Source organism: Drosophila grimshawi, unplaced genomic scaffold (assembly GCF_018153295.1).
Source record: "Drosophila grimshawi isolate 15287-2541.00 unplaced genomic scaffold, ASM1815329v1 contig_44, whole genome shotgun sequence".
Classification (NCBI taxonomy): domain Eukaryota; kingdom Metazoa; phylum Arthropoda; class Insecta; order Diptera; family Drosophilidae; genus Drosophila; species Drosophila grimshawi.
In genome coordinates this window covers 9,942,781-9,957,444 of record NW_025063240.1, presented here as the reverse complement: position 1 = coordinate 9,957,444, position 14,664 = coordinate 9,942,781, and the positions used below count along the sequence as shown (strand labels likewise).

Sequence of the window (14,664 nt, the reverse complement as noted above, 5' to 3'; positions counted from 1 at the left end):
ATAAAAATCCGAACTATAAAAGTAACCCAAGAGTATGTAATATGTAAAGTTGATTCTCTAATCTATGTATATAGCTCTTTATCAGATTTGTTTATTAGGTTAAGAAGCTATCCGACTACTTTATAACGTTGCAAAATGTGGCAAGATTACGTTTCTTTTATTTTCATCCAAAAACAGCGTAAATTCAATAAGCGGCTATAATGAAGGGTATGCTGTTGACAGTCTCGACATCTCAGTTTGGCTTACAGCGTTGACAGCGTGCGGCATAAGCATGGCCAATATTCCCGGAGCAGATGCAGCTTTGGGGGCACGTAGTGTGGTTGTATTTGTGTGTTGGGGCTTGTGTGCCGCCAGCGTTAAACCACAAAATTTAATTCCCTTATCAAAAAGTGACAAGCGTGCGTATTTAATGCAATTTTGCAGCGCATTTAACATGATGTGTCTGTCTGGCAATGGCAAGCAGGGGACGGTGAATAGTGTAGAAAGCCGGTTCTAGCTGCCCGTCTGGCATTTGCTATTATCTAGCGGAAGTTGTTTACTTGCAGGCAGCCTGCTTTTTGTGCGCGGGGCAGCAACAGCAAAAATGAAAAAAAAAAAAAATGAAATAAAACCTCAATTTGAGCTAGCTCAACTTCCTTTTACGCTAAATTACAATTCCGCTGATTGCATTCCCGGGCACCACAGGGCCACGTAAGACCGAGAGAAACTGGAGTTTGGTTGGCGCCTCAAAGCGCCGTCAGCTCATTCACATTGCTACGCGTTATTCACACTTTACGCCTAGATTTGAGCGCCATGAATCCTTTAACTGTTTTGCATATTTGTGTGCCAGCTTGCCATACACACCCCCCACACCCCCCACAACCACCTTCTTTTTGTTTTTGTTGGATTCGTTTCGTTTCGTTTCGTAGTTTCGCATTCATTGCGAAAGATAAAAATAATGAACATACCAAAGCAAAAGTCAGCGGAAAAAACAACAAGGAGCAACTCAACAGCAGCAGCAGCAGAAGGAGCAACAGCAGCAACTCCAGTCAAAGTCCTGACTCATTCCTACAGCCTGTCTATGCGTGCAACGGCGTTCAGGATTCGGATTCAGTGCAGAAACTGCGCCACGTTTTTGTCGGCATAGGATTTATAGTATGTTTGCTGCTGATATTTGTGTGTGTGTGTGAGTGAGAAATGGGCGTGTCTCCTTGGCATGGGTATGGTAGTTCGCCTGGGTAATGCATAAGGCAAATTGCTTGTAAGTTCAACTCGTATTTTGCATTGTGTTTCACTTCCGACAGTTAAATTAAAGCCATTGTCTGCTGCCCCTTTGCTTTGGTGTTAGTTTGTGTGCCTAACGTAACAATTGCCAGTCGGACGCGTTTTTTATCTGCAACTAACCGCAGCAACAGCAACAACAACTGCAAACTGAACACTAAAACAGTTGAAATAGGACAGCAAAAATAATTTGTTAGCTTAAAAATGTGTTACAAATCCTTGGCTGGCCACATTTCCGGCTATCCTCTAATTGCATCACCAACAACAACCGAAACTAATCCTTGAATTTTTTGTGGCCACCTGGCGGCCATTGCGGTTTTAATTAGTCAAACACTCGTCGACACAACGTAATCGCAATCTCAGCCAAGTCTCAAGAAAAATGTATGGCGTATTGTGAAGACAACTTGAATAAGTGATTCAGCTTTTGGAATTTGAGATTTGAGAGGAAGAGAGAAGCCGAGATTTGGCTTTATATTTTAGTTATTGAATTTTCTCATTTTCCATAATAAGCAAAGATTTATTTGTTAATCAAATTGACACGAATTGTCTTTTAAAATATTCGGCTTAAGCCAATTGATAAATGTTCCCCAAAAGATTTAATGTTCTTCTGCTCTAAATACCAACAAAATTACCATAGTTTGATTGTTGTGTGGCTTGACTAAAAAACGAATGAATATGCATGTGTATCCCCATCCATATATGCATTTATGGATATTGTAATCTAAACCTCGCTCCAAATGTACTCGAAGGCGACCCACTCAATGCAGTACAGATAGAGAGAGAGAGAGACAAAGAGAGAGAGAGTGAGAGAGAGAGGGAGAGAGCTGAAAGAAATTGCATTCATTATGTGGCAGTGGCACAAAAGCTTGGTAAACGGAAAACAGAAAACGGAAAACGAGGCTAGAGCCTGCGGCGGTTTGCTGCCACAACACAGACACCACAAAGTGCAGGGGCATGCGTGGAAAAACAAGCACAGTGCAAATGCAAAACGGATGTGTAAATAATTTAGACGAGTTGCCAACTGCCTCACACCCATACACACACACACATGTGCATATATAGTTGTAGTGTATCTTTTTAGTTTATGTATCATTAAAAAATACTTACAGCAAGCAGAAGGAGAAGAAAAATATAATGAAAGCAATGGCAAAGCGAGGGAAATGTGCCATTTGCCAACTTGCAAAACAAACACTCGAGTGTCGAGTTTCATGTTCTCTGTTTCTGTTTCGTTTTCAGTCTCCGAACGTGCCAGAAATGCAATAATTATATGCATACAAAGACACAGGCAAACACACACACACACACACACACACACACACACATGTGGCCGTGTTTTTTGACATGCTGCAAATTAAACAGAACCCTTCACACACACACACACACACACATCTATCGCTTTACTCGAACTAAATTACTTTTTTGTGCCAGCTGCATACAATCAAATGCAACGAGATTAAAAAACAAACCGTGTAACGGTAACCGGCAAACCCGTTGCCTCTGCGGCTTTGTCAGTAGTCTGTAGATTGCAGAGCTGTTCTACACCTGGTAAGCCTGGTAAACCTCTAACGGCATTTGCATTTGCTTGCTGCTTGCTGGCTTGCATGCTGCTTGCTGCTTGCTGCTTTCTGCTTGCTGCTACTGCTCCTAAAAACTATGTTAATGTGTGAGCTGCACTGAATTTAAGCGAATTTAAAACCAAGTAACAAGTAACAAGGAACACTCGTTGCCTTTGGGGACAAACACTAACCGCAGACATTGGAGAGTGTCAGCCCTGTCTCTATAAATCTCTACGGATGTGTCGTTAACTGCCGCCGGCTAACGGTTTTTATGCCAGTCCCACGACGAGGACAAGGCACAGATACCCACAACAGAAGCCAGATGAGCAACAGAGAGCGAGAGTGGAGAGATAGAAACAGAGACAGACAGACAAACAGACAGAGAGAGAGAGAAGGAGAGAACATTGAAACAGACATCGGCTCAATTTGCACGCTTCGTTATTCAATTAGACACTTTGCACACCCACACATTGGCACACACACAGAGAGAGAGAGAGAGAGCGACAAGCAGACGGCATAATTTTGATTGATGGCCCAATAATGACGGTGATTTATCATATTTGCATGCTATCATTTAACTCGCAACGCGTATTACACTTCAAAAATTTTGCATTTGTAATTGCTGCAAATATTGCAACATTTATAATTAAAACTACAATTATTTTTCGAAATTTTTTCAATATTGATTTCTGTTTGTTTTCTAGAAATTTTCTACTACCAATACTTTAAAATTCGCCTGTGGAAGCGATCCTATGCTTCAGATCGTAGTAATTAATAACAATTATAATCGTTAAATTGTACATATATTTGAATAAAAAAACAATAAGTTTTCTTATTACATATGTTGATGCTTGACTTTAACTAAGCATCAATGTTCCTGTAAAGTAAAGAAACAAAAAAGATTGTATGCTTCGTCTGACCATATGGAGTAATTGGCATATGAGTTGGCATTTAGTTATAACGCTAATTGGCCTCTTTCAGAGCGTTGCGCTGGCAACGAGACACTGGCTGACCACGTGCTTTGGCTTTCGGCATTTGGCTGCCTTGGCGTATACGCAATATTTGCTTTGTTTCAACACTTTTTACTGTTTGCTTGTCCACCAGCCCCCCTAAGGGCTGGTTGTGAGTCTATAAAATCCGGCTTAAGCCTCATGCTACCTGTGATATGTATGATATTTTTTCTGCCACTCAACAACTACACACACACACAAACACACACACACACATGACACAATAAAAGAAAAAAAAAGTAGGTCGAGCCAGAGCGCGTACGCACTGGTTGTGGAGACTAAAAGAAAACTGGGAAGCTTCAGCTGGTGTGCTTGTGGCTTTGCCGACGGCTTGTGCCGCTGGTAAACACTCAAATCCAATTAAATTTAATACGACTTACTTGGCTCTGTTGTGTGCGAGTGTGTGTGCGAGTGTGTGTGTGTGAGTGTGTGTGTATGTTTGCAGTACGTTTGCCATTTGCTGTTGGTCGTTCTCTGATTCCCTGGTTTTTATATTGTTTGTTTTAATTTTTCAGCATTTTTTTTTTTTAATGTTATAACTGCTGCAGTGGCAGCCGCTTTTGTGTCTGTTTACCTGCAATCCTCGGGCTTGGCTTAATTAAAGCTTAATTTCTCAAATAACATTTGCCGCTACAAATGAGCTCAAACAAGCTAATTGAGTTTTGTGTATACACACAGACTTGTAAGTGTGTAATTGTATGTGTACAAGCTAAGCTCCCATTCATTGTTTGCTGATCAATAAATTCGAGTGGGTACGTTCTGCAATTAAAATGTATCTGTATCTCACTACTCTCAGACTTAATTTGCAACAAGCTTCTGGGTTTTTTCTTAGTATTAATTTCTTCAAAGTATTAGTCAGGTGTGTGGATAAATTCATATATATTCCCATAGGTATAGAGGGTACCTACGAATGCAAGTACTGCGGCAGATTCACCAAAAATATACGAAAGATAATTCTTTCAGCTGCCAATTAAGAAAATTGGCCACAGGCAGCGCTTGTTTTAATTAGCCAATTGTTGGCCTTTAACACCTAGCAACAAATGTACAAGTGCAAATAATAGATTGTAAATATTTGACACCAGTTTGGCTTTAATCGTTGCCCACCTCGCGTTCTACTCAACCCCACCGCCAAAGTGCTATAGCGCTATTGTTGTGGCCTTAATCCAACAACAATAGCAATAACAACAAATACCAGACTCAATTTACAACTTTGGTTGGCGGTGAGTCGTCAAGTTCAAGCCATGGCAAGCATTCAGTTGGCGGGTGTGCTCCGAAACACCCCTTTTGACTGTATTCGAGGAAGGGGGTCGAGTTCCTCAATTACTTTTTGCACGATTTGATTTTACATTTAACGATTTTTCGCACTTAATTAGAAGCGAGTGTCGATGTCAGTGGCAGCTCTCTGCTCTCTGCAATGATTTGATTAAATGTGAAGATGAATTTTAATTAAAATCTTTGCGCAACGCCAACTTTCAAGTAACCCCCGCAAGACTTAGCCCAACCCCTTCGGGCACAGACCACTGCTGTTGTGGTACATTTTTGACACTCAACTTTCTGGCCAAAGGGATTGGGTGTTAATAGAGCAATAAAGCGGCAAGTTCATGGCAAGGATAGCAGGTCCGCTTGTGGGCTTAGTCATTGTCGGTATTCGGCTTTTAATTTATGCAAAATTGAAATTAAAGAGTGCCTGCCGAAAAACTTTTCGAAATGTTGCTGTGAATATTTATGCAAATGACCGTGTAAATGAATTTTCGAAACTACTTACGAGTAATTTACCATGCTCAGCTATCAATATCAATTAAAGCAAAAGACTCTATAACTTTAAAGCCACAACTCGGCTCATCAAATGTTTTGCATATAATTCTGCATAATTTACAGCAAATAGCAAACAATGCCGCTTTATCTATTGTCAATGCAGAGTACGGAAAAACTTTTACCAAACTTTTCCAAAAGCAACAGAAAATCAAAAAAGAAAATGCCAAAATATAAACACAACCACACTCCAAAGTACGCAAACACATTTCCTGGCACTTGCATGCAGTTCAAAATAATTGAATCTAGCGATTGATCGAATGAATTCTATCCTATATCAAGAATATAGTCGTCTTATGGTAATTACCATTGCCTAAATTAATGAATATTAATCAACTTTCTGCTTTATTTAATATAATTTATACATCAATTCCAATCGATTGACCTACTAAATTATATTCTACAACACAAATATATTTTTTATATTCAATTAATAAAAATAAAGATATTTTCCACTATTTTGGGTACAGGGTATATCAAACTTTATGGCGGAGGGCGGGGGCTGCCACGCTGCCTGTCGCGTCCAATGGGCCATTCAAAATTACGAGCCAACAGTTTCCGCAGTGTTTTTTGTCATTTCCATGCGCTCATTGTCAGTTTTAAGTAAGCAACTTTTTCCTCTATTCTAGTTTTTGTTATTTATTTATTTATTTTTTTTGCTGTTTCTGCTAGTCCTGTTTTGTTGTTGTTGGCCCAGCAGCCGGCAAAAGTTGTCGACCAAAACTGCCTACAAATGCAGACAAATATGGAAAAACGCATGAAATGCAATAAATTTTCAAATATATATTGTGTACGCTGCAGAAAAGCAAAGATTTTTTCTCTTTATTTCAACTACTCTTTGAAAGGATGAATAAAGAGTCTTTGTCGTGATATTTGTAGCTCTTGACTTTTTATAAATAATTTCAGTTTTTAGACATATGTATTTATATTATTCTTATGATTTTAATATCTGGAGAAAATAAGTGCGTTCTCAGTATGACTTCGTCACCTGTATTCTGCCAGAAATATGTAAATAAAATAAAATTTGAAGGGTATAAGCGGTTCGCCGGTGATATTTATTATTGCAATTGGTTTAGTTTCTTTTTACGTCCGAGGGTTTTTTTGAACGACTGAGTTAGTTTTTGGCTTGGTGCAGTGGCACAGTAAGTCAAACACGAAAAACTGATAAAGCTCCGTTCTGCCTTCATTTAAAAAATGTCCAAATACCGAATAAATCAATTGTTTATTGCTTAATTCCAAAATGACAAATTTACAACAGACTTAAATTAAACGGAGAAGACAATCGCATTTAAGACTCTTGATATACTAATCAGCAAAACATTAAATGGTGTTCATAGAAATAGAAAAACAAATTTCGTCTGTTTATTTTATATTTATTTTTAAATAATTGTTGCCCCTTAATTTTACAACTCATTCATCTATGGGCGCGTATTATCTTTAAGCACTTCGTTGAGTCTTATTAATAACGTATAGTCTGAAAAGTGTTTGTATTACAATTTTATAAATACATGACAGGCAATGTCGTCAATCGAAAGTATTGTAAATTGTATGGGATTTCTATTGAAATCAAGTCAAGCGTTTGAAAACACACATACCTACAACTCAAACGTACTCACCTGATAAGACTGATAAGATTTTTCTGATCAAATTTTATCAATTATCAAAGTTGCTGCTGGCATTGCGCATACGACAAGTGGTGCGGAGTCCAGCACACACAGCTATATAAAGAGAACAGCTGAGGCATTACAATTTAATAGGCGTTTTGTGTCGCTACCCAACGGATCGGAAAACAACATGTTTATAAAAACCTGCCTGCTGCTGCTCCTCTGCGGCATTGTGTCGCTGTCCGCCCACGGTTACGAGGGGTGAGTCGTGTGTGAAGTGGCAACGTCTTCTTAGTTAGCTAATGTGCGGTGTTATTTCACATTTGCAGGTATAAGATTTACGACATCAATGCACGCAACTCCTTTGAGAAGCAGCTACTGCTGCGCCTCGCCAATAATGACGATTACGATTTCTTTGATATGCCACGCTCTCTGGAAGCTGCCACACGCGTCATGGTGCAGCCCAAGGATCAGGAGGCATTCGAGCAGACTCTCCAAAGATTCTCTGTGGATTATATGGTGCTGGATGAGAATATGGGCAACACACTGCAACAGGACCAGCTGGAGAATAAGAGCCAACGTTTGATGTCGCAACGTGGTGCTGATCGTAGCATCAGTTTCACTGCCTTCCATCGTCATGCGGAGATCAACGCCTATCTGGATGAACTGGCCAAGGCCTATGCCAGTCGCGTTCGTGTCGAAACTGTTGGCAAATCGTATGAAGGGCGCGATATAAAGACCATTACCATCTCAAATGGTGATGGCAAGAGTGGCAAAAATGTCATCTTTCTGGATGCTGGCATTCATGCCCGTGAGTGGATTGCACCAGCGGGCGCACTCTATGTCATCTATCAGCTGGTGGAGAACTTTATACCCAACGCCGATCTGCTAAAGAACTATGAGTGGGTCATTTTGCCCGTGGTCAATCCCGATGGTTATGAGTACACGCACACCGACTCACGCATGTGGCGCAAGACCCGCAAGCCAGCGGGCACCTGCAAAGGCACCGATGGCAATCGTAACTTCGACTTCCACTGGGGTGAGGTTGGCGCCTCCAGCTCCTCCTGCGCCGACACCTATAAGGGCCAAACTGCCTTTTCAGAGCCCGAAACGCAGATTGTTCGCGATTTGCTGCTCGGCTTGACTGGACGTGGCAAATTCTATCTGACACTGCACTCGTATGGCAACTATTTGTTGTATCCATGGGGCTGGACATCGTAAGTGATATCGCTCACCATCACTATCACTTTAACGTTAACCTAATTATCTGCTTACAGGGATTTGCCCAGCAGCTGGCGTGCTCTTGATGAGGTTGCCCAGGCGGGTGCTGCTGCCATTAAGAGCTCGACCGGTACCAAATACACCGTGGGCAGTTCCACCAATGTACTATATGCCGCTGCTGGTGGCAGTGATGATTATGCCTTTGCCACTGCCAAGTTCCCAATATCCATTACCATGGAGCTGCCTGCTGGTGGTACTGGTTTCAATCCAAGCACAGCACAAATTCTGCCATTCGTCACAGAGACCTGGACTGGCATTAAGGCCATGGCCAAGGTTGTTCTTAACAAATACTAAATACCGCCCAATCACTGCAAAAATATATTAACGATATTTTACATTTGAATTACAACCACTTGTCATTTGGGAATTCATTCGTTCCATTTCCGATCACGGTCTGGTCGCGATAACTGCCCCCCCATGAAGCACACTCGAATCATTCTATTATTCAGGCTGAACAGCAGCAATGACACACTTTGGCTAAATGTGGCTCAAAGAAGTGCTGAGTTGTGTGCTTACACTTGAAATTATCGCTTAATGGCTAAGAAATTAAGTGACTTCTGTTTTTTTTTTTGTTTTTCTTTTACTGGTATAAAAGGCAATTGTATAATTTGTTTTATTGACTTTGTGCTCTTTAATTAAATCTTTAAATGTTAACTGGATGATTAACATTTAACTCATCTAGGGATTGTATACGATATCTCTAATATGACCTCAACAAATATTGAATTGAGGAGTCAAACGTTTCCTGAGCAATAACTTTTTCGAAACTCACCCGGTTTGAACTTTAGAATAATAATACATTTAAAGTTGAAAATTTCTTCAAATTTATTGCAGATATAATTTGATCATAACATATACATACATATATATACAAGATCAACCGAATGAAGCTGACCTTATTTAAGCGGATACTTTTCTATAACCTTGCGACCCATGGCCACAATGCCCACCCAAGTTTCCTTCACGAGTCTGTCAATATCCGATGCAGGTGGGTCGAAATTGTTATTTCCACCTCTTGGCAATTCCATCGTGAATGATATGGGAAAACCAGCATTAAAAGCATAATCATCACTAGCACCGGCAGCTGCACCCAACAGAGTGGTGGAGCAGCCCACCCGGTAGATGGTGCCTGTGGCCGCTTTTATGGCATCTGCACCAGCGCGTCCAACTTCATCCAGATCCTCCCAAGTATCCGGCACTTCGCTGCAATGCAGAGTACGTTGTCGGGAATAAGATATTAGAAGTCCTTAGATACTCACTCGATATAGCCCCAGGGGTGGAGTACATAGTTGCCGTAGGAGTGCACCGTCAGATACATCTGGCCCCGATCCGCCAGACTATGGATGACATCACGCAGCACAACAGCCTCCGGTTCGGAGAAGGCCTTTGGTCCAGCGTATGTCTCCGAGCATGGATTCGATGAAGAGCCCGCTTCGTTCCAGTGAAAACCAAAATTGCGATTGGGATCGGTGCCAATGCATTCAGTGCTTCTTGGCTGGCGAGTCTTGCGCCACAGTCTTGTGTCCGCCGACAGCTGGGTGTACTCATAGCCATCGGGATTCACCACTGGTAAGATTACCCAATCGTAATCCAAGAGCAGGTCCGCATGCGCCTCATAGTTGTCCACCAGCTCACCGATAGCATAAATTACCGCAGCCGGTGAGATCCATTCACGGGCATGAATGCCACCATCCATCAGGATCACGTTCTTATTGGGACGTCCATCCCCATTCGTTATCCGGATCATCTTCATCCAACGTCCCTCGAAGCTTTTGCCCACGGTTTTGAGGAACACACGACTTGGATGCTGTTGAGCAAGCTGCTGAATATACTGATTGATCTCATCGTGCGAATAATAACGCTCTGTTCCCAAACGTCCTTGAAAAGGATAACGATTGCGCAGCATGCGATTCATGTCGAACTCTCGACGCAACGTTGAACCAACATCCTGGTTAACGATCTTATAGCTTAACGTATGTCCATCCAGTAACTGTATAAACTCTGGCTGTGCCTCTGGATGGACCATAATGTGCGCAGATGTTCCATCATCATTGTACAGCTCATAGTATGACTCATTCTTAACTAGCTCCGATACGACGAAATCAATGCCAGTGGAGCGGCTTCTTTTGGCCAACTCATAGATCTTAAAGCTGTTATCTAATTAGTTCAGAACTAATATTCTCTACACCCATCACTCACCCATCATAAACGCTTCCCTTTCCATGGGATAGTGTTAGACACAGGCAAAATAAGCCTAACCACAATAGTTTCGCCATTACACTTTGCCAACTCGAAAAAAACTGTCGGCAGTCTATCGAACTATTCAATCGTAAGATTTCTTATCAAAATCGTTATCAAAAATATCTAGCCCACTCCACGTAATCAACAATTTGGGTTGTAAAACCTCACAAATCATCATTGCTAGTCGATTATCAATCCAATCGCGCCAATGAATTTAAAGCTCACCCGCTAACTATTATGGGTCAACATGATCGGTTCATGATATGCTTTAAAATGTGTACTTAACCGATAAATTTTTAACTCTTTTCCACACTGAGAAAAATAAATTAATAATGAAATATTTTTTTTGTAATATCAGCTGATAACAGGTAGCAATGAACAATGTGAGTGTACACAAGAAATACAGATCTTTGAAGGAGATTACAAGCAACTTTTTATATGTTCCAAGTTTCAAGTCTCTATCTCTAAGTGTGTCGAAAAAAGTTGTGACGACGGGCCGACAGACAGCATGAGGGAGACAAAACCAATAAACTATGATACCTTTCGGTATCAGAGTATAATTCGGTATTTGGTATTATGAGCAGCAAATCTGCAATTTATTTATTCATTTTTACTTATATTTCTGAAGTCTTCACTCAAACTGATTGTTAGACATTTTTATTCTTTGAGAATCAGATGCTTTCTCTTAACTATATATCAGAATTTAATAAAATAGTCATACTGAGAATATCATATATTTGGAAACTCTTAAGATACTCAAGCTAACAAAAGTATTTAACATATAAATCTTAATACTTTTCGATAACCTTTTCGGCCATGGCACGAATACCAATCCAAGTCTCCGTTACAAACTCATCAATTTTACTTGCGGGTGGATCAAATCCTGTTATACCACCACCACTTAGTTCCATTGTGATGGATATATTAAAGCCGGCATAGAAAGCGTAGTCATCGCTGGCGCCAGCGGCTATATACAAGACATTGGTGGAGCTACCCACCGCGTAAACGGTGCCAGTGGCAGCTTCAATAGCATCACCGCCAGCCTTTGCCACTTCATCAAGATCCATCCAAGTTTCTGGTAAATCGCTATAGTGTTACGGCAAATATTAAATCGAGTTTAGTCAGGAGGTAATATCCGCTACTTACTTTGTCCAGCCCCAAGGATAGAGCAGGTAATTTCCAAAGGAGTGTATGGTTAGATACATAACCCCACGATCCGCCAGCGAGTGCATCAGATCACGCACCACGACTGTCTCCGGTTCAGAGAAAGGTTTCGGCCCGGCATAGGTATCCACGCAAGGAGTCGATGAGGCACCCTCCTCATTCCAATGGAAATCGAAATTGCGATTGGGATCTGCACCATAACAGGTCTGTCCGAGATATTTGTAGGGTTGCCGAGTCTTTCGGAATATACGCGCCAGTGTGCCTTTCTGGGTATGCTCATACCCATCTGGATTCACCACTGGCAAAATCACCCAGTCATAGTCCTTGAGCAGATCGGCATTCTGATCGAATTGCTCCGCCAACTGATCAATCACATACAGCACAGCTGCCGGCGAGATCCATTCCCGAGCATGGAAGGTACCGTCCATAAAGATCACCTTCTTGTTGGGACGTCTGTCCCCATTTGTAATTGTAATGGTTTTTATAATACGCTTCTCATATGACCAGCCGACGGTCTTGACGTACACACGCTCCGGATACCGCGCGGCCAAGTCATCAATATAGTTGGTGATCTCCTCGTGCGTATAATAGCGATCCGTGCTCAAGCGACCCTTTCCCGTAATTGGTGAAAGGCGCCGTTGTAATTGCCGCTGAGCAAACTCCATAGCAATGGTAGCCCCCAGATTGTCATTGAGGAGGCGATTACTAATCAACTGCTCCTTGAGCAACTCTTCAAAGCTACTCAGCTGCGCGGGACTAACGATGACCCGTGAAGGATGTCCCACTAACCGGCTCAGGCTAAGAAAGTCGTAGCCCTGCTGGCTAAGGCCATGCAGTAACTTGCCCTGTGCCGCATTGGTAGGAGTAACCTCATAGATGCGATAGCTGCAATTGGGAGTAGCTCAAGAAAATCTATTCTCAGTAGTCCCTATGCGACTTACCCCTCATATCCTTGCTCGGCGGCAACCAGAGCCAAGCCGAACAGCAGTGTGAATAGGCCCAATCGTGACATTGTTATGTGATCCCCGGACTATAGACACGCGTTGCCCAAAGTCAGTCACTTAAATAGCCAAATCCTATCTAATCTTAACTCCCCACTAATCTTTAATTATATACTATTGTAGACATTAATCGGGTATTTATTTACGATTCCGGTTGATAACGTCTTATCACCTCCATGGCCATCGCTCGTACACCTATCCAACTTTCGGTAACAATGCCCTCTATGTGCGAAACCCACGGATCGAAGCCAAGAAAACCGCCAGCGGGTAATTCCATTGTGATAGCCACTGTTGCATTTGCAACGGCCACAGCGTAGTCTGTGGAATCACCGGAGGTGGGATACATTAAATGGTATCCGCTGCCATAGCTATAAATTTCATTTGTCGCTTGAACGATAGCCAGAGCACCTGCATCAGCCACTTCCATCATATCATTGTAATTTTTGGGTAAATCACTGAAAGATAAACAAAAATTAGTTATTTAAATTAAAAGAAGAACATTGAATGTATTTGTCAGTGGCTTACCTTGTGTGACCCCACGGCAGCAAAAAGAAGTTACCATAGGAGTGAAGGGAAAGATAAAAAGTCAAGCGATCGCTATAATGGAGCAGAATATCGCGTACCACCTGCGATTCTGGCTGATCGAAAGCATGTTCGCCGCGATAAATCTCCTCAGCGGGATCTGGCGAGGAGCCTTCATCGTGGCCCCACTCATAGCCGAAATTCCGATTAAGATCGGTGCCAATGTTTTCGGGATCCCAGGTGGGTTTGCGAGTTTTGCGCCAGTAGCGTGAGTCCGTATGACTAAATTCATAGCCATCCGCATTAACAACCGGCATTATTATCCAGTCATAGTCCTGGAGCAGTTGCTTATTTTCCGCATAATTGTCCAAGAGTTGCTGGATGATGTATAATGCCAATGAGGGCGCTATCCATTCCCGAGCATGCATTGCTGCATCTATAAATATCACCGGTTTATTTGATCGTCCATCGCCATTATGAATGGTCAGCAGTTTCAATGGTCGCCTCTCGTAGCTCCAACCAAATTGTTTGACAAACGCATGCTGAGGATAACGCTCTGGTAGGCTATCCAAATACTCATTGATCTCGGCGTGCGTATAAAATCCGCCAAGGACATCGAGTCGTGGCGACGGGTTAAGCGATTTGCTGCGTTGATTCTCAGCACGTTGTGCCTCCACCAGCGGGGATAAATCATCTAAGAGCAACTGATGTTCTATAGAATGTGTTTTCAGTAGCTCTAGTAAGCCGTCCACTTGGCTGGGCGACACCAGTACCCTCAATCCGCTCTCATTGTAATTGCGACGTGGTGCGAGGAGATCCCAGTGGGCTTTCTCCCTTGCCAACTGATGCAGCATGCGCAGCTTAATGTCATCGTGTGGCTTTACCTCAAACACCTTATAATCCTTGTAATCCTGCCACGCCAGCAGTCCTTTGAATCGCAGCAAGAGCAGCACCAGTAGCAGTCCCAACAGAGTAAACGATGTCATTACTTCTAACAAAGTTCCAACAAAACTGTCACAAAATTTTCGATACAAATTCAAAGGCTGACTATTTATCACTTAATTGGAGCTGTTGCCGATTTATTGGTTCATATATCGTTTCTACTACACGCTTCTGTTTATGGCATGCGTTGAATAACAAAATTCAGGGAGGGACAGCTAAAAATGAACCAGTTCTTTAAAGATATAAAAAGCATATCAAAAACAAGATTAGA

At 41.9% G+C, this 14,664-nt stretch overlaps 4 protein-coding genes across 4 annotated transcripts; 1 reads left to right on the top strand and 3 right to left on the bottom strand.

The window, feature by feature from the left end:
- The first annotated feature begins 4,491 nt into the window (after nucleotides 1–4,491).
- On the top strand, nucleotides 4,492–8,866 carry LOC6557648 (carboxypeptidase B). Its single transcript, XM_001984664.3, has 4 exons — nucleotides 4,492–4,508; nucleotides 7,305–7,503; nucleotides 7,572–8,459; nucleotides 8,520–8,866. Exons 2-4 carry the CDS (start codon nucleotides 7,433–7,435, stop codon nucleotides 8,815–8,817), a joined length of 1,257 nt encoding a protein of 418 aa, XP_001984700.1. The 5' UTR covers nucleotides 4,492–4,508; nucleotides 7,305–7,432; the 3' UTR covers nucleotides 8,818–8,866.
- A 455-nt stretch (nucleotides 8,867–9,321) lies between these two features.
- LOC6558808 (carboxypeptidase B) lies at nucleotides 9,322–10,822 on the bottom strand. The gene is made up of 3 exons (XM_001984665.3): nucleotides 10,723–10,822; nucleotides 9,783–10,673; nucleotides 9,322–9,726 (listed from the first exon to the last, which is right to left on the bottom strand). Exons 1-3 carry the CDS (start codon nucleotides 10,797–10,799, stop codon nucleotides 9,420–9,422), a joined length of 1,275 nt encoding a protein of 424 aa, XP_001984701.1. The 5' UTR covers nucleotides 10,800–10,822; the 3' UTR covers nucleotides 9,322–9,419.
- A 660-nt stretch (nucleotides 10,823–11,482) lies between these two features.
- Nucleotides 11,483–12,961, bottom strand: LOC6557241 (carboxypeptidase B). Its single transcript, XM_001984666.3, has 3 exons — nucleotides 12,870–12,961; nucleotides 11,911–12,813; nucleotides 11,483–11,850 (listed from the first exon to the last, which is right to left on the bottom strand). Exons 1-3 carry the CDS (start codon nucleotides 12,938–12,940, stop codon nucleotides 11,553–11,555), a joined length of 1,272 nt encoding a protein of 423 aa, XP_001984702.1. The 5' UTR covers nucleotides 12,941–12,961; the 3' UTR covers nucleotides 11,483–11,552.
- An 88-nt stretch (nucleotides 12,962–13,049) lies between these two features.
- On the bottom strand, nucleotides 13,050–14,458 carry LOC6558072 (carboxypeptidase B). The gene is made up of 2 exons (XM_001984667.2): nucleotides 13,455–14,458; nucleotides 13,050–13,384 (listed from the first exon to the last, which is right to left on the bottom strand). Exons 1-2 carry the CDS (start codon nucleotides 14,435–14,437, stop codon nucleotides 13,072–13,074), a joined length of 1,296 nt encoding a protein of 431 aa, XP_001984703.1. The 5' UTR covers nucleotides 14,438–14,458; the 3' UTR covers nucleotides 13,050–13,071.
- Nucleotides 14,459–14,664: the final 206 nt, after the last annotated feature.

Coding starts and splice junctions, on each gene's coding strand:
- LOC6557648 (XM_001984664.3), top strand. CDS start 7,433: ATGTTTATAAAAACCTGCCTGCTGCTGCTCCTCTGCGGCATTGTGTCG. Junction 7,504..7,571: donor TCCGCCCACGGTTACGAGGG/GTGAGTCGTGTG, acceptor TCACATTTGCAG/GTATAAGATTTACGACATCA. Junction 8,460..8,519: donor TATCCATGGGGCTGGACATC/GTAAGTGATATC, acceptor ATCTGCTTACAG/GGATTTGCCCAGCAGCTGGC.
- LOC6558808 (XM_001984665.3), bottom strand. CDS start 10,799: ATGGCGAAACTATTGTGGTTAGGCTTATTTTGCCTGTGTCTAACACTA. Junction 10,674..10,722: donor AAGGGAAGCGTTTATGATGG/GTGAGTGATGGG, acceptor ATTAGATAACAG/CTTTAAGATCTATGAGTTGG. Junction 9,727..9,782: donor CACCCCTGGGGCTATATCGA/GTGAGTATCTAA, acceptor TCTGCATTGCAG/CGAAGTGCCGGATACTTGGG.
- LOC6557241 (XM_001984666.3), bottom strand. CDS start 12,940: ATGTCACGATTGGGCCTATTCACACTGCTGTTCGGCTTGGCTCTGGTT. Junction 12,814..12,869: donor GCCGAGCAAGGATATGAGGG/GTAAGTCGCATA, acceptor TCCCAATTGCAG/CTATCGCATCTATGAGGTTA. Junction 11,851..11,910: donor TATCCTTGGGGCTGGACAAA/GTAAGTAGCGGA, acceptor GTAACACTATAG/CGATTTACCAGAAACTTGGA.
- LOC6558072 (XM_001984667.2), bottom strand. CDS start 14,437: ATGACATCGTTTACTCTGTTGGGACTGCTACTGGTGCTGCTCTTGCTG. Junction 13,385..13,454: donor CTGCCGTGGGGTCACACAAG/GTAAGCCACTGA, acceptor TTTATCTTTCAG/TGATTTACCCAAAAATTACA.